Genomic DNA, 16,164 nt, shown 5'->3' with positions numbered 1-16,164 from the left:
AACTTTTGGTGTTTTCCAGCATCGAGGCTAACTCTTCTCTCTAGCTTTAGAAGAAGTGGAAACGATAATGGACTTGCAGCTCCCGGGAGCAGGATTCCTGTGCTGGCCATACTGAAACAGGGATACGGGGAAGCAGAAACACTCTTTCAGCTTCCAACAGTCTTAATGCATAAATTAAACTCCACAAGAGGGGAAAAATGTCGCCAAGTAAATCAGTCAGAACCAAGTACCAGATTTAAATCTGCTTAGCTTTCCTAAAGTCACTGGGTCCCTTTAAAACTCATGGAGTTTCTCATCCCCTCTCCCAGAGTGCCCCAGGAAAGCAGCTCAGGAGCTAACTGCAGTGCTGCTGTAACCAGCACCCTCTCATTACCAAACGCCAATATCCCACCTCAGTCTTGCACTGCTTTTAGACTGTTCTGCAGAGCACCAGCCTAGTCTGCTTCCTGAATACATGGTAATGTATTCTCAACATAGCTGCACAGCAGGGACTCAAATTCTGCCCAAGTTCAAAATTACAGAATCATAGAATCAAAGAATCATTTAGGTTGGAAGAGACCTTTTAGATCATTGAGTCTAACTGTAAGCCTAACACTGCCAAGTCCACCACTAAACCATGTCCCTAAGTTTCACATCTACATGTCCTTTAAATACCCCCAGGGATGGTGACTCCACCACTTCCCTGGGCAGCCTGTTCCAATGCTTGACAACCCTTTTGGTGAAGAAATTGTTCCTAATATCCACCCTAAACCTCCCCTGGAGCAACTTGAGGCCATTTCCTCTCATCCCATGACTTGTTCCTTGGGAGAAGAGACCGATCCCCACCTCACTACACCCTCCTTTCAGGTAGTTGTAGGGATCGATAAGGTCTCCCCTCAGCCTCCTTTTCTCCAGGCTAAACCCCAGTTCCTTCAGCCGTTCCTCATAGGACTTGTGCTCCAGGCCCCTCTCCACGTTCATTGCTCTTTTTTGGACACGCTCCAGCACCTCAAGGTCTTTCTTGTCATGAGGGGCCCAAAACTGAACACAGGATTCGAGGTGCAGCCTCACCAGTGCCGAGTACAGGTCGCTTCCCTGCTCCTGCTGCCCATGCTACTTCTGATACAGGCCAGGGGTTTTTTTGTAAAAGCTAGCTTCAACCCCACATTAGATTACCAACCTCAGCTATTTTAACTTCCAGTCTTAGAACCGACTTCATATCAGATTCAGCTCGTGAAGCGTTTGCGCCCAGCAGCACTGCTGTATCAACCATGAACTGCAAAAAGGCATCTCGGTACTGTAAACAAAGAAAAAGAGTGAAATCACATCGGATTTGCTCTTGAGCACAGCTGTAGCAGTAGACCAGAAATGCCCAGTTATAGCAAGGAGTATAATACTTTGGACTTTCATGCCCTAGCAACCAAAATTGTGCCTTCCTTACCTTGAATGCCTGCTGTCATCAAGGAAAAAAAGGATAACACTGTAAACGTACTGTGCTTGACAGACAGAGATACCTACTGTGGTTCACAAAGTATATATCTCAGGAAATGCAAGTGACACTTCTGGATTAGACTGACAACACTTACAGCTCTTACAATGGGATTAGACAATGTGTGCGAGTGTACACCAATATTTTACACCAATTCATACAGTAATCAGAGCAGGACTGAAGAAGCACCTGTATACAAGTGCAAGCTTAGCAGCTGAGAAGATAGGGAGATAAAGGGATGCTCCACTGAGCTCTCTCCTCTATTCCTGCCACGGCACTGCAACACGTGTACCTGCCACAGTGCTCTGCTCTGCTCTCCCCAGGCTATCCTAATAAAGCACATTTTAGTCTCAGTGTGTATACGCAAATTTTAGCAGAGTACACTGTATGTAATGATAGTGCAGTGATTTCTGTGCTACACACACCCCCCCCCCCCCAGCATAATCCTTCAGAGATTTTGGAAGGATCATCAGATTGCTCCTCATCAACTTGTACCAACCCGCAGTCCAAGAAAGGCAAAAACATACCCCAACGCATTTCCACCTTAAAACTTTAAGTAGATACAAGCCTTTGTATCCTGGCATCATCAGGTCTGATAGATGTGGCTAAAATACTGACTAACCTCTCAGGGAACTCAAAAGGGAAGCTTGTGGTAGTGGTGCTTGTAGTGGTGGTGTTTTCTGATAGAAGATACCCTGAAAAATCCAAATCCAAGCAAACCACAACCTTTTCTTAGTTTGGAACTCAACAAAACAAAACAAACAATGAAAAAAACTGAGGGGAGAAATGGTCACTCTGATTTCCAGTTAATAGTACTTACAGATTTGGCTTCTGTGGTGTTTTCTAGGTAATCCTCTCGAGATGCAAGAGAGAGGCTTGCTTGGTCGAGCTGTTAAAAATAACAAGCAGCAGCATTTAATAGGCAAATTCATCAGAATGCAAAGGCAGCCCTATAAGCAATCTTTGAAGGGTTCAAGTTTTTCTGGCCATTATGGTAGACATGTGTAAATATCTAATACATAATACCCTGCACCAGCCTGAGTTCCACAGGATTTCAAAACAACAGAAAAATGCTATACTGTGCTGACAGACATTACCTAAATCACATTACTGTGATCTAGGGAGCCTCAGATGCCCCCTGCAATATCTGAGCCACCTACTACAGCAAAGAATCACCTACGTGATTTCTGTGTTTCTGGCTCCATTAGCGAGTAGGTAATGCAATAGGACTGGGTCTACAGGACCAAACAGGTGGTGCTGACGGCCAGTCCAAACATATTTCAGGGGCACAAGAGTCAGCCTGAGACAAACGCTAGTCTAGTGTGCGGACCAAATGCCCATTAGGCGCTGGAGCACGTTAGCTGCTGTGTATCTGGAAAGCATTGCTAGCCGCCTTTGACTGAAATTGAGGTTACATTTTTAACCTTCACCCTAGACCAGCACTGAGTGCTGTATTTGTCTTTTTGAACAGATGTACTGAAACAGCTGGATACCAGCCGCAGAAATGATTGCATGCATGCACGGGAAATTGTTATGCCTCCAGTACATCAGCTAAAGATGTCTGGTAGGTTCAGGTGGATCTTTGACTTTCACTTATCTTTTTGATCTAAATTTGTTGGCCTACATTCACTCTAATATTGGAATAAGGTCCTCAAAGTAATTTCTAAACCAGTCCTGAAATTTCATTGAGACCTGCGCTTAGTCTTTTGAGGAAAGGACTACATGGGAGTATTTGCACATAGTTTCAAGTTCCTAGCCAGAAAAAAACTTACAGTGCAGCATAGATCTTAAAATTACTACTGGAAACTGAGATTTCCCAAAACACTTAACATGATCAGGTTAGGTTAAGGTATGGAAGCCGAAGCTGAAAACATGATTCAGCCAGCTTCTAAACTGAGTAAGATACTGAATGGAGCAGAAACAACAGTTTCGATATTCTAAAATTATTATTCTGATGCTGTATTTGTTTTTAAAAAGCAAGTCTAGTGAAGAGAGAGTGTATTTATTCACACAACTTCACTTAAGTCTTTTTTAATCTAAGTCCCGCACCACTGATATTTCACATTTTGTACATTTATAAAAATGACCTAAATAAATACAACTTAGAATCGAAAATGAATGAGTAAATGTCATCTTTTCCTCTACTGGCTGATGTTCTCAACCTTTAAAATATACCATAAACAAATAAAGCAAACCATCCACTAAAAGGAGAGTAGCTGTAATGCTTAGTGCAACTCTGATTCTTTGAAAAACAGTATCACTTTCTTTTTTCAGCATATTGAAGCAAAAAGAATATACTCTTATGCTTTGCATATGTGTGTCCTGGTAATAGTTAACTTCAGATGATTTGGCCTATTTCAATTATGTGACTGTTGCGTGAATTGCTCATCCAAATTTTCCTGGCTTAAGAGTTAGATTTGACAACCCATTAAAACCAAGAGAGCACAAATATGAGAAACAAACAAACAAAAATAACTTCTTCAGCCCTCAAGAAAAAAAGATCATGTTGAATGTTGAACAAAGTTTCTACTTTTTTCTGATCCATTCATGATTTTGCAATGCTGAACAAAAAGAATTTTGCAATAGAGCCGTTTTCACAAGCAGATTGAAATACACCATGATACATCTGCACCCCTGGGAATTTGTTAAAACACGGACAAAGTAGAATACTGGCTGATGTATTCTGCAGATCAAGTTCTTAATCAAATTAAAAACAACAGAATACCCTATGGAATAATATGTTATTCATAGTCTGTAGTGCTTCAGTTATTTAGATACCTAATTCTCAGGTGCCACTAAGCATACTGAGTGAAGACACTGCTAGGCATCATTCGTCGCCAATAGGCCAGCAATAAGGATGTAACTGCCCAGCCCTTTGCTGACAGGTGACTTGCACTGAAATATTATGACAGGAAATATCTAAATATCTCTCCTGATTCTACTGTTTCAGTTCTTTTAAACAAATCTCCAGACAAAGCAATCCTGACAGGGTCTGAACAGCATCTTAGCAGAATGACATCTTTAATAGAGCAAACTGTTGATCTGCTGTTGACTATTCAGGAAAATGTCCTCGAGATGGGGAAAAGTTACCCTTCAATTTTATACCAGTTAAATGCCTCAGTCAAAAGTCATTTTAAAGAACTGTCTCAGAATCCACATCCACTCCAGTATGACCACAGTTAACTGTTGCTTGATCCCTAAATACAGTGTATTCATGGCTACATTCCTACAGCTGGCCAAGATGCTAGCAACATAAGGATCATAGATCCTATTTTGCTGTGATGAATGGCATCATAACTTTCTTCTTTGTCCCTTTTCTCTTGCCTTCATAAACTATTTTCTTGTAGCTGGGGAGGGCTGGTCTACGCTGGCTCCTCATCTCTACTTCTTAAACAACAATGCATTTGGCCCAGACACTAAGTCTTGCCATGGTGACATCTCACAGTAATACAATTCTCTCCGGAGTTCTTCAGACTACAGTGAGGCAACATTTCTTGGGTCTTTTTCTCACTAATCTAAATTGTTGTGTAATGCCATGCACTGTTAACAAACTGGTAATGCTTTGGTCCAAAAGCAATAGCATTTCAGCAAAAAGGTAAATTCTGTGCTTCAGGCTTAGAAGTGTTTGGGATACATCTGTGTTGTAAGGTGCTGTATAAGCACAAGATAATGTGTTGCCATCTCAAGAAAAATAGCTCAAGCTCAAAATATCTGCTACTGATGCACCATTTCTCATCTTCCCACACAAAAAACATTCTTCGTGCAACTGATGAGCCACAAGCAGCACCCAGAACACCCCTAGGACTAGATATCCACCTCTCATTTTCATGCACATAAACCCTGGACATTGCTCCACTGGGAACATATTTTACCTTTTTTTGCCATTTGAAAGGAGAAAATATCCTGTACAGAAATATTTTTCAATAGCATGTGGTTCCCAGCGGCTTCTACATTCCTATAAATTGGCACCTATGTACATCTGTAAGTCAGTAGATGATAGCAACAATAATCAAGTGCAAACCTGTGGCATGTAAACATGCTTTTAAAAAAATGAGACCACAAAATACCATGCAAAGTAACCCATTAGATATGCTATATGGTACCTTCATGATATACCGATTGGAGATTTTGTCATCAGCAGCCACATATAAACGGATGAAGACAGAGTTACTGTATTGACCACGAAGAGTTGCCAAGGTTTGGACTAAGCTAAACCTCCTTTCTGACCACAGCCCTTCAGGTCCAATGTTGGATTCCAGCACAGGCCAGCGGAAAGGTGAATGCCTCAGTATACTTAACAGGGGCTTCACGTCGGCTTTTTCGATTTTATCTGAAATGTCAAAGTATGACAACAATTACATTCCAGAGAATTCAAATCCAGCAGCAGCCACGTGAGACACAAAGATTTATTGGCGTTGACCATTTTCTAGGCAAGACAAAACACAATAGTTGAAAGCCAAAGCCTCTGCTCTGCCTGTGAGCACAGGAGCGCGGGAGTCCAACCTAGTTTATCTGCATCAAGTATAAGAGGTAAATCAATGCCTTTCGAAAAAGGCAAGGGCTGGAATCAAGTCAATTAAAAAAACATTCCTCGCTTAGGAACTAGCATAGAAACTTCACTGTTTCTGAGAGGGGGTTATTGTACATAATCAAAGGCAGAGGGGTCAGCATCTCAGCACGGAGGCTGCAGGGCAGGCTGTCTCAGTTGCTGACAGTCAGTCTCAGGCCACGCTGGAAGAAAAGTGCACAGGAAAAAAAGCCTGAAAGAGCCAGAAGGACAAAGGGCACTTTGAAGGACAAAATCCACTCCCTCCCAACTCATCTTTCACCCGTGCAGCTATTTACAGCTAGTGATGTGTCCAAACCCAGCGTACATCACCTTACAGCAACATTTAGAAGCTCAGGAAAAGCACTCCGCAAAGGTGGCTATAGGGCTCTGCATCCAAACTTGCTTGACGTGCAGATAACTCGAAGCTAAAGAGTCCAGGGCTGTCTATACCCAGCCCTGTGGAAGCGTTTTGATTAAATGGATTTGGAGAAAGGTAGAAGGTGCTGAGCAAAAGGCTCTTGAAAGTGTCAGTATGAGAATTTCATCAGAGGGCTCCTCTGATTTCCCAGGCACTACCCCCACACCCCTGGGGCACGCTTTTGGCATCCTTTTGCACCAATAAATATTCCTTCACAGTTCCCTGACAAGCAGAGGTAAGTCAGTAAGACTGACTTCTTGTGCCTTGGTGTACCATAGTCTTGATAGCCAGCTTCAGAAATGGGTAGATGACCCTCTGCATTCAATTGAATCCAAATCAGCGAAACCTGTGCATCTGCACAAAGCTTCACAGAGCTCAGCACTCAGCAAAAAAGCCTGCCTTTTTAAGCATAGTAACACATACGTGTCCCTCTCAAATCAGGCCGCTTACTTACTCTCATTCATGCAGGATGCATAAAGGGTCTTGGCTTTCTGTACAGCTTCACTGTCTCGTCTTTTGCTGATGGGTTTCTCAAGCAATGCTGAAAAGACAAATGAAATTTTTTTTCAATACATCAGAAAACGTAGGAACTGTCTGTTTGCCTGTCTCAGCACTTGCTTTAATCATAGCATTTGTTTAATTAAGGATGAGGTTCCACATGTATTTTCTTAAGCACTAACACAGACATAATTGCACTTTTTTCAATCCACAACAGAGAAGGATTTTTTTTTTTTAATTTACTTTTAAGAGGACTGATTTAAAGCCAGTTGACAGATGCTGCTTATTACTCGTCCTCACAAACAGCCACCCTCAGCAAACTGAGGGGACAGGGAATCGCGGGGCGAGGGTGGGAACCAGTGCACAGGGCAGGGAGTCAGGAATTCCTTCAGGTGGCTCAGCCTCTGGTGCTGGTACATTATGAAACTGGGGTATAACGGAGGAGGTGGCAGGATCCCAGGAGCAAGACTGCTGGTGTTCACTCTTGCCAGCTCTGCTGCTGAAAGCAAGCAGCAGAGAACTGCCCCGTTGTCTGTCAAACGCACACAATCTCAGTCTTGTAAATGACACGGAAGGCCAAGTGTCCAACTACTACGTGAGAAGCTGCACTATATAGCTCCCTCATACTATAGGTGTCAACCTCCTTGGTGCCTGAAAGCCAAACCAGTTTTTCTAAGCTGTCATCTCTCTACATTCCTGGCATTCCTCACATTATGTCGTGGAAGTGAACTAGCATGAAAAGCGCATCTGAATCTCAGCAGTCCACTCTCAGCTGCCTCGAGCCATTTTATCCAAGTTGTAAATCAGCCATGATGCAGCTGCAGATGCACACATTATGGCTAAATGCAGAGGCAGCTTAGCTTCAGGGAGATCTATCAGCTCAGGTGCAGCACAGCACGAGCATTTCCACGGCCGAGAGAAGCAGGGTAGTACTTAAGCACAGCACAGAAGTGGGGCTAGCAAACCCTGTTGGACCTCACCCGGTTTTGTAAGACCCAAACAGGTCCTGCACAGCGTTACCTAATTGTTACTGGGACCACTGGAGAGAGTGGTTTTGCTGGAACTATCCCAAGTGCCTCCGGTGGTATGCTCAGCCAGAGCTAAAAAGCCTTGAAAAATTCCAGAGTGCCGCCTGTGTACCATACTCCCCAGTGCTCTGGGTTTCAAACGAGCAAAGGCCCTGCGCTGAGAAGCACGTCCTGCGCAAAAGGGGGAACAAACTGCAACACAAGAGTCCCAGTGACCTGCCAAAGCAGAAGATCACTGGGACTTCATAACACCAGCCATGGCAAAGCCAAACTGCTTCCACCCGGGACTGAATCAGGTGTCGATGCAACGCTATTCTCCTCTGCCAGCGCCGGTGGGGTGAGGCAGAGGACCAAAGAGGTGGTGGTGCTGCCATCCAAAACAGCACCCTCCTGCAAACGGGCGGCAGTGGCTCGCTTTCCAGCCCCTGCCCTTTCCAGCAGCTCGCCAGAGTCCCCTCGCCAGGGTCCCCTCTCCTGGGAGGCTCAAGTCCAGCTGGGTCGTACGACTGGATTCTGTAGCTGAGAACAGTCTGGTTTGTGCTGCGCCGCTGCGTTTCAGGGGCTCACGGCCGGAGGTAGGGTTCGAAGACACTGATTTCCTGGGATTTCCCTAGCACCTTGAAGAACTTGCCATGCCGCACCTCTCAGATATATCGTACTGCTGACCTCAAACTCTTTAGTAGTCAAAGAATACCCTAGTGATGAGTAGATGCCACTTGTTCTCTCCCTCCAATCCCTATTCTCCTTAAAAACAAACAAACAAAACAAACAAACAAAAACCCAACCCATTTGCTTGGATCCTTGAGAGACCTAATGAGATCATTCCCTTTTAGTTATAAATAAGATTTTCCCTAAAAGTACTGCTGGACAGGACTGCCAATAGCTTTGGTTTCAAATCCTCAAATTGTTAATATTTCTCGTCTTGTTAAATACAATATAATGCCAATCATTGACACGTATCTTCAGCGTGCACGGTTCTTAGCAGAATAATCAGACCTGTTCATGTTTTAAGAATGGCATTTTTGGAGAAAAAAAAAAACCACAACTATAAATGAAACCTCCATAAAAGTAAGGATGAAAAAATACACTCCTATTAAAGCCATTGCAATAACTTCTGTTCCTTGCCAGTGAGCTGCACAGCCATGAAATTTTGAAGCTAATAAAATTCAATGGCTAAAGCCCAGCTAAAGCTCAGGAGAGATACAGAGGATGAAAGCTAATAAAATAAAATCAACTCTAGGAATACACCTGCATAAAACCCTGTTAAAATCAGACTTGGTGTTTTCCCATCAAACCATCTCGTTATGCGGCAGAACGAAGCTGTAACACTCCCTGCACTATTGCAAAGAATGAGGTCGGGTAGACACTACCGATTTGCTCAGCATTCATTTATGAAGAAAATTCTTGGTTCTAATGATGTAAAATCCAGTGATCAAACATGAAAGCCTTAATAAGATGGTTGAATCCTGTGGACCCTGAAATAGGGGACAGGATCCATGAGTGCTCTTTAGGCTACAGAGGTTCCTCAGCCTTAGCCTTAAGCTTTCAGAAAGATTTAGAAGCTCAGAGCTGGAGCACTGACCACATCCACTTGATTTCTGCATTAGCTAGCGTAAAATCCAAACACAAGGTTTAGAAATTTGCTTCTTATTTAACTCACAAATACATATGGATTTTACATGTCCTTGAATATTTAAATTCTTCTTAAAGAAGAGTAAGAAAAGGCAAGAAGCCATGCATACTAATCAAAAATATGGGTAATCAATTAGTCTATCTACAGGTTGCTGTATCCATGGAAAGAAAGTCACTACGGTGATTGAAATCAATGCAGACACATCGAGCTATTTTTTAAATTAGCGATGGCAGGTACTGCGAGTAGCCTGGCCACAGCAGCAGGCTGCGACAGCCCCCCTCCTACCCGGGTACATCCAGTTGTGGGGGTCGGCGCTGAGCTCCGCAGCGCAGCGGCACTCCATCTCGTGACGTGCGACATGGCATTTCGGGCTCTGGTCTGCGCTAGGGGAAATGCCAGCCGGTGACCCACGGAGAGCAAATCCAGCCCCTCTGAAAAAATTCAACTCCTAACTATAGCTGGCTGGGAAGACTGTCTTTCCACCTTGAAAAATTGTAATGGTTCCAGGCACTTTCTGTTTGGACACCAGGACGAAAGCAAAACCTGTAAGGTCTTCCAAGGAGTAGGAAGAGAAGGAGCACCGCCGGTCTGGTGGTGTTCAGCCTCAGGAGATGCCCACAGACCTGCTGTGCAGTTCCTGCTCTGCCTTTCCAAGGACCTGCTCTCACCCCTCACGAGGAGATTGTGAGTATTTGTACCAATCCACTGAGAAGTCCAGTCTAGTAGGCTTTTCTGAAGTCCAGTAGCCGGAATTAAAAACTGTGGCCAAGTTAGGGAGACCAGGGTTACCAGCATTTTGATTAAAGCAGCTCGCTCAACACTGAGAAGGACATTGAGTTTGTTCTTGCAGCTTTCTTGGTTTTTTTAAACACAGTTTTCTTGTTTCAAAATGAAAAGCTCTAATTCCCTAAAGCAATCTTTCATTTTAGGACTCCAAACATTAACTGAATTCAACTTGAATCTATAGACAGTTTCAATAGACCAAAAAAATAATCCTTTACCACATTAATTGACTGTGAAAGATATTTTATCCATCTTTGATCAGCACCTTTTAGCTTCATCTTTAAATAAGAATTTTTAGGAACAAATAGCTTTAACCAGACTAGGAAACACACAGCACTCCAATGATATTGAAAAAAACAACCCTTGAAACAATAGTTCATTTGTTAGCTCCCAGTTAAATGTTACAGTGCTAGAGATGGAAGAGGGATCTAGCTGCTGAGATTAAAAAACCCCTACAATATAAGCTGATTTACAACCGTCTGAAAGAGCACAGAAACATTATTAACAGCAACCACAATTTAACACCTTATTGCTACTACTGACTTACAACAGTAGGCTGCCGCAAATGCGAAGCGGATCATCATAGCCAAAAATCACCGGGACAAGCAAAGTGAACCAGCATAGCTTAAGCCACCTTGAATATGAAGTCTGCGATCATGTTTCCCTAGCCAGATATAAATACGCGTTTGAATGGCTGTTCTAGCAAAGCAGTTCTTCAGTCATGTCTTTTACTTCCTTCACTTTCAAATTAATTCCAAAGTCATTTTCTTCAGGGTAAAAGGGATCTTGGCCTGCACTCCTGATCTCAGCACCTCGTTGTTCCTGTTTCCGTCTGCATGGGAAGCCCAGATGCACGATTTATGTTTCCCTTCATACAAAACTTACTTATGGCAAGTGTCAAAACCTAATGGTAATTCTGCTCTGCAGCACCGAAATAACGTAACTCATCTCAATTAGCAACTACCACTTGCACAGTCAGAAACTGGCTAAAGGCGTTCACGATACCCTAAACTTTCGGAGGCTGCAAATTGCTTCATCATTCATTTTCCTCTACCAAGGGGCCGAGGGCAGGGAGGTTCCCACTGCAAATCAAAGTTCTTGTACTTCTGGCAGCCCAGGTCGGGCGGGTTTGCATCGTTGCTCTCCCTGGCTCTTGTACAAAACACAAAAGGCTCAGCCCCGCCAACAAAAACCACTCCATAGCTGGGAACGATCCTCGGTTGTCCGAATTGTAGATGCTCGGATAGATGGTCAAGGAAAGAAAGCCACAGCTGGGGGCGGGGGGGGGAACTGGGGTTGGGAAGGGAAGGAAGGAGGTTTGTACCGAGTCGCCTTCAGACAGTTCTTTTCCAGGGCAAGAGGGCTAAAAAAGGCCAGCTTCCTGCGGTTCACTGCCCTACAGTAAATAGCAATCATCTGCTGTTAAAAGTGAGAGCAAGGCTCTTTACAAAGTAAGCTCTGCTAGGGTGTCTGGGTGTTTATTTAACTGCATGCTATTCTGAAGCTGCTAAGGATAGTCTTGTGGCTAAGTGTTACCTTTAACCTTACTTTCCAATTCTAGCCCTTGTTGATTTTCCAGCCTACTGTCTTACACAGCTTCACGTTGGTTTTCAACCACCGTATTTTATTTATGGCACTGAAAAGTCCTGCACCTTTCCCTCTTCTGACTCGGAGTGCATGAAAAAGGGATTGCACAGCCAGATTTGCAGAGAAAAGAAACATGCGTACCACTTATTCCGATTAGAGATACTGATTCAATTTATCAGTGTCCTGATCTACAGACTGTATATATTCTGTATGCTATCAGACAGTTTTCTACATATACAGTTGAGTTGTGTTCCTGAGAGACACTATGTGATTTGCTAAGCTTATTTCTTATTCTAGAGAGAAAAATAAAGTTTTCTCTGTACTTTCCATCCTAGATATGGAGAATACATTGTGCTAGTAAAGATTGTAGCAAATTTTGTCCATTCATTTTTGTCCTTATCCTTTTACAAACATTTGCTGTATGTGGAAAATACAAACTGAAGTGTTTGCACAGTGATATCTGATGATGATCTGAAATATATTATAATGCTTTGTATCTTGAAGAAAAACAACTGCATGTGCAGATATCCCAGTGGGAATATGCTCGGACTTTAAACAGAAAAAAAAAAAAAAAAGCTATACAATGACCCCAAGGGGACATCCCATTTCCTGGAAAGTTGTAACCCTGGAAGAGTGAAAAGCTAGAAGCGGACAAGTAATTCAGCATGAATTCCCAGGGCAATGCTAGAGCAAGCAGCAGTCTTGGACTGCAAAACCAGAGGTGTATCAAAGCGGGGAGGTGATCTTACTGTTGTACGCAGGCTGGTAAGACAGACTGGAACATTACCTGCCCTTCAGCTCTCCGTATTTTAACAACAACGTTGGACAGCTGGACAGGGTGCAGAAAAACATCACAACCATTTGGGTTTTTCTCTGGGTGGAGCGGCTTGAGAAATAGAAGCGGGGGGGAAGCGATGCAGTGAAGGAGCATGATTTGTCTCACAAGAGATGGTGGAAGGGTGATGGGATTACAGCATGAAAGTACTCCACCGTTAGAAAATGCTTGGTGCTAAAGGGGTCTTTAGTCTATTGAAAAAAGGCACGAAGAAAGCCAACAGTTGGAAGATGAAGACAAATTCAGCAGTGACAGTGATTAACCACTGGAGCCAAGCAACCAGAGGAGATAGTGGCTTCTCTGCCCCTTAACATCTTCAAGACTTGATGCTTTTTGGGAAGATAAGCTTTAGCCCAATGTGAATTATGTTTTATCCCAGTGGAAGCTACTGAGCTGCATTACCTGGGTAATGTAATTGTCTGCGATACAAGAAAGGTCATAGAAGATAATCTAATGGTTAGTCCTGGCATTGCACTCTATACATTTAGGATAAGGATCTCAAAGCACTCTTAGACATGCGGGACCAAGGAGATATGGCCATTATCCATTGTTGCAGATAAGGAAAGTGAGCCACAGAGGATTAATTCCTCCTTATCTAACTCCTGTCAGAGTCCTACTGATGGGAACAGTGCTCCTTTATGAGCATAAACTTGCTGAACTTGATCCAAACACTCAAGGAGCTTGATCCTTTGGAGATGGCGAATGGCCCTCAGTCCCTTTAACATCAGTGACAGTGGGAGTTGCTCAGCATTGCCCAGATGATGCTCTGTACTACAACTGAAAGCAACTTGTAATGCACTGTTTTCAGGAGCAGATCCAGAAAGCGGCCCAAGGGCTTCTCAGAAACCCATGCCTACTCGTTCACTGGGCCAAAGGCAGAAGACGCGCTCTCCTCAGCCATGTCCACAGCAGGGCCCTATCAACAACAACAGCGTGCTCTCCCTTTGGTTTGGGTAGAAGGAGCTACCAACCAGATATTTGTTCCATATTGCATGTTTACGAGCTTTAGTTTCTTAGACGAAAATGCAGGAACTCTGCTTGTGGAAAGGGAGTTTCTCTGCAAATACCTGATGACAGAGAAAGTAGATTTCTCTTTCAATTCTTGAGCTACAGAGGTCAGGTTTCTAAACTGATGAGAAGAATAATTAAAAGAGCTGTTCACCCATCTCCAGCTATCAGTCACAAGCTTTGTTTCCTTCCTGGGTTAGCACTACTATGTGCTACCTCTGTGAAGAGGCAAAACCCAAGTTATCTTTTGGAAATTTGCAGGAGATCCTCTGATGCCAGCAGCAGGATGTTTTAAGGATGTCCTGTCAGAAATTTCAGCTTAAAAGTAGAGAAAAATGTACTCAAACCTCGGTTTGGGTTTGGCAATCAAACCAGACCAAACACACAACACTTGTATGCAGAACATCATTGCCTGAGGTCCCTAAGCCATAAGATAATTATGATTAATCTAGTCTTCAAGAATGTCTAACCTTTAAAATCCCATATTTTCTTCACAGTAAAGAGCTATGGCAAAAGAGGTCCTGAAAAGCAACCGTAAGCCCTAAAAAACAGGTAGCCAGCTGCACTTGTACCACTAAGGGTATCTAAGGACTCCAATGGTGTCATGAAGGTACTGCTCTTTCTTCAAACTCCCAGTGCACTGGATTTAAGAAGTCAAGTTCAGTACAGTTCACGGAGCAATGATTTGGCCAGGATGCCAAAGGGCACAGAAAAAAAAAAACTTCAGAACCACGTTGCTGTTACGGAAATCACAGCTAGACAAATATACAGTCTTAATTACAGTAATGTGAGCTTACATGTTCCAAAAATGATTATTTCAGAACGGTTTGGGGTCAGCTGACATTCATTTAGAGTATCTGGTTTCCAATTCCATTTTTTCAGAGCCCGAAGTTAAGCGAAGGAGTTCTGGCAGTGGTAAGTTTTATGGATGAAGGCCTATGAGGGGCACAATGTTCCACCTCAAAATAAAAGCACTGGCCACAGCATCTAAAATTATACACAAGACTCTTGTGATCACTTGACCAATGGTAACTTCCCTGTCTTGCTATGTGAAAATCTCAATTTAACAGACTGCGACACAACCAGCCCGGGTTACAAGATCGTCAAAGAAGAAAATCTGATATATATGTTTTTATTCTCATCAGTTTGGAAACCTGACCCCTACAGCTGGAAAGGGGTATAGAGGGGAGGGTGAAGAATTTATATATATATATATGTGTGTGTGTGTATATATATATATTTATGTATGTTCAAAAAGGAAGTGACAGACTTAACTGACATATTTCAAAGCTATACATGTTTCTTGGGAACAAGACAAGTACAAGTCAAGACAAGATTATTCTTAGAATTAAATCTGTTCTCTCAGAGCACTGTCCTGAAAATGAGATGGACATGGTTTGCTGTAGGATACAACATTTAATGTTTCAGTACAACTTTATCCCTCTTAGCAGGTTTATTAGCACAGGTCAAACTCCCACACTAATGCTCCTGCCCAGCTTCTGTTTCCGAGCTGCTTTGCATCTGGAAGTGTCGGAAGAAGAGCAGAGCAAGGTCTCGCCTGCCTGGAAAACACCACGGAGACAAACCTCAGTGGAGGGTGCAGAAGCCTACTTACAGCTCTCTTCTGACACCAGTGTAAGCCAACTTCAAATATATAATTTCAAGGCCTGATTAAATTCCTCTAAGCCTTTAAAACACAAGTTCTTCTGAGAATTTCTCTTGCTATGCAACTTTAGTGTACAGTACAACCCATTTTCCTCTATTAACAATTGATAGCAATATTTGGTTTTTGAGGCTTCCCTAAAATTCAACTAACCTAAATTTATTTATTTTTGTAAACTACAAGTTCTGCTAATTGTTCTGCAGGGCTTCTTGCTAGTTCAGGTGTCTGGTGCACAGTCCAAAATGTCCAGTCTAGAGTCTTTATCCCCACCAGACACTTTACAAAAAGTTAGCTGCAAATGATTGGTTTTTAAATAAAAGGTTGTTTCCAGGATTCCAAAATAAGAAAATACACTGTTTAAAGATGCCATTTTCACTCCCTTGCAACTAAAAAGACAAACAATGAAAACTTCTCACCACTGCAGTTAAATAATTTTTTAAAATACCAGCACCTTACTGACATTAAGGCTTTTCTTCCTTTTTTTTTTTTCTTGGTGGCTGTAAATATTGCTCAGTTTCAGAGGACTGGAAGGGAAGCAGTCAGAGCCTAATGCACTATAAAAATTATTTAAATGCATTTTATAAACACCTATTTTGAATTTCTAATGCATTATGGTCCAGATCTCTCTACTGTTTGCTAAATATATATATGGAAAAACAAACTAGCATCAAAGGCTTGCAAAAATCTTTCTCCA

The 16,164-nt window shown here is 42.7% G+C and overlaps 1 protein-coding gene across 1 annotated transcript in view; it reads right to left on the bottom strand.

The window, feature by feature from the left end:
* PHEX (phosphate regulating endopeptidase X-linked) overlaps positions 1–16,164 on the bottom strand; it is a 100,487-nt gene that overhangs the window by 68,486 nt on the left and 15,837 nt on the right. The window contains exons 4-7 of the mRNA XM_069784848.1: positions 6,890–6,976; positions 5,572–5,798; positions 2,289–2,357; positions 1,160–1,276 (exon numbers count right to left, since the gene is read on the bottom strand). Coding sequence (XP_069640949.1) covers positions 1,160–1,276; positions 2,289–2,357; positions 5,572–5,798; positions 6,890–6,976 — 500 coding nt within the window. The remainder of the gene's footprint in view (positions 1–1,159; positions 1,277–2,288; positions 2,358–5,571; positions 5,799–6,889; positions 6,977–16,164) is intronic.

Source organism: Haliaeetus albicilla, chromosome 6 (assembly GCF_947461875.1).
Source record: "Haliaeetus albicilla chromosome 6, bHalAlb1.1, whole genome shotgun sequence".
In the NCBI taxonomy this organism is placed as follows: Eukaryota; Metazoa; Chordata; class Aves; order Accipitriformes; family Accipitridae; genus Haliaeetus; species Haliaeetus albicilla.
The sequence above is the reverse complement of the archived record's forward strand: the minus strand, read 5'-3'. Positions and strand labels throughout refer to the sequence as shown.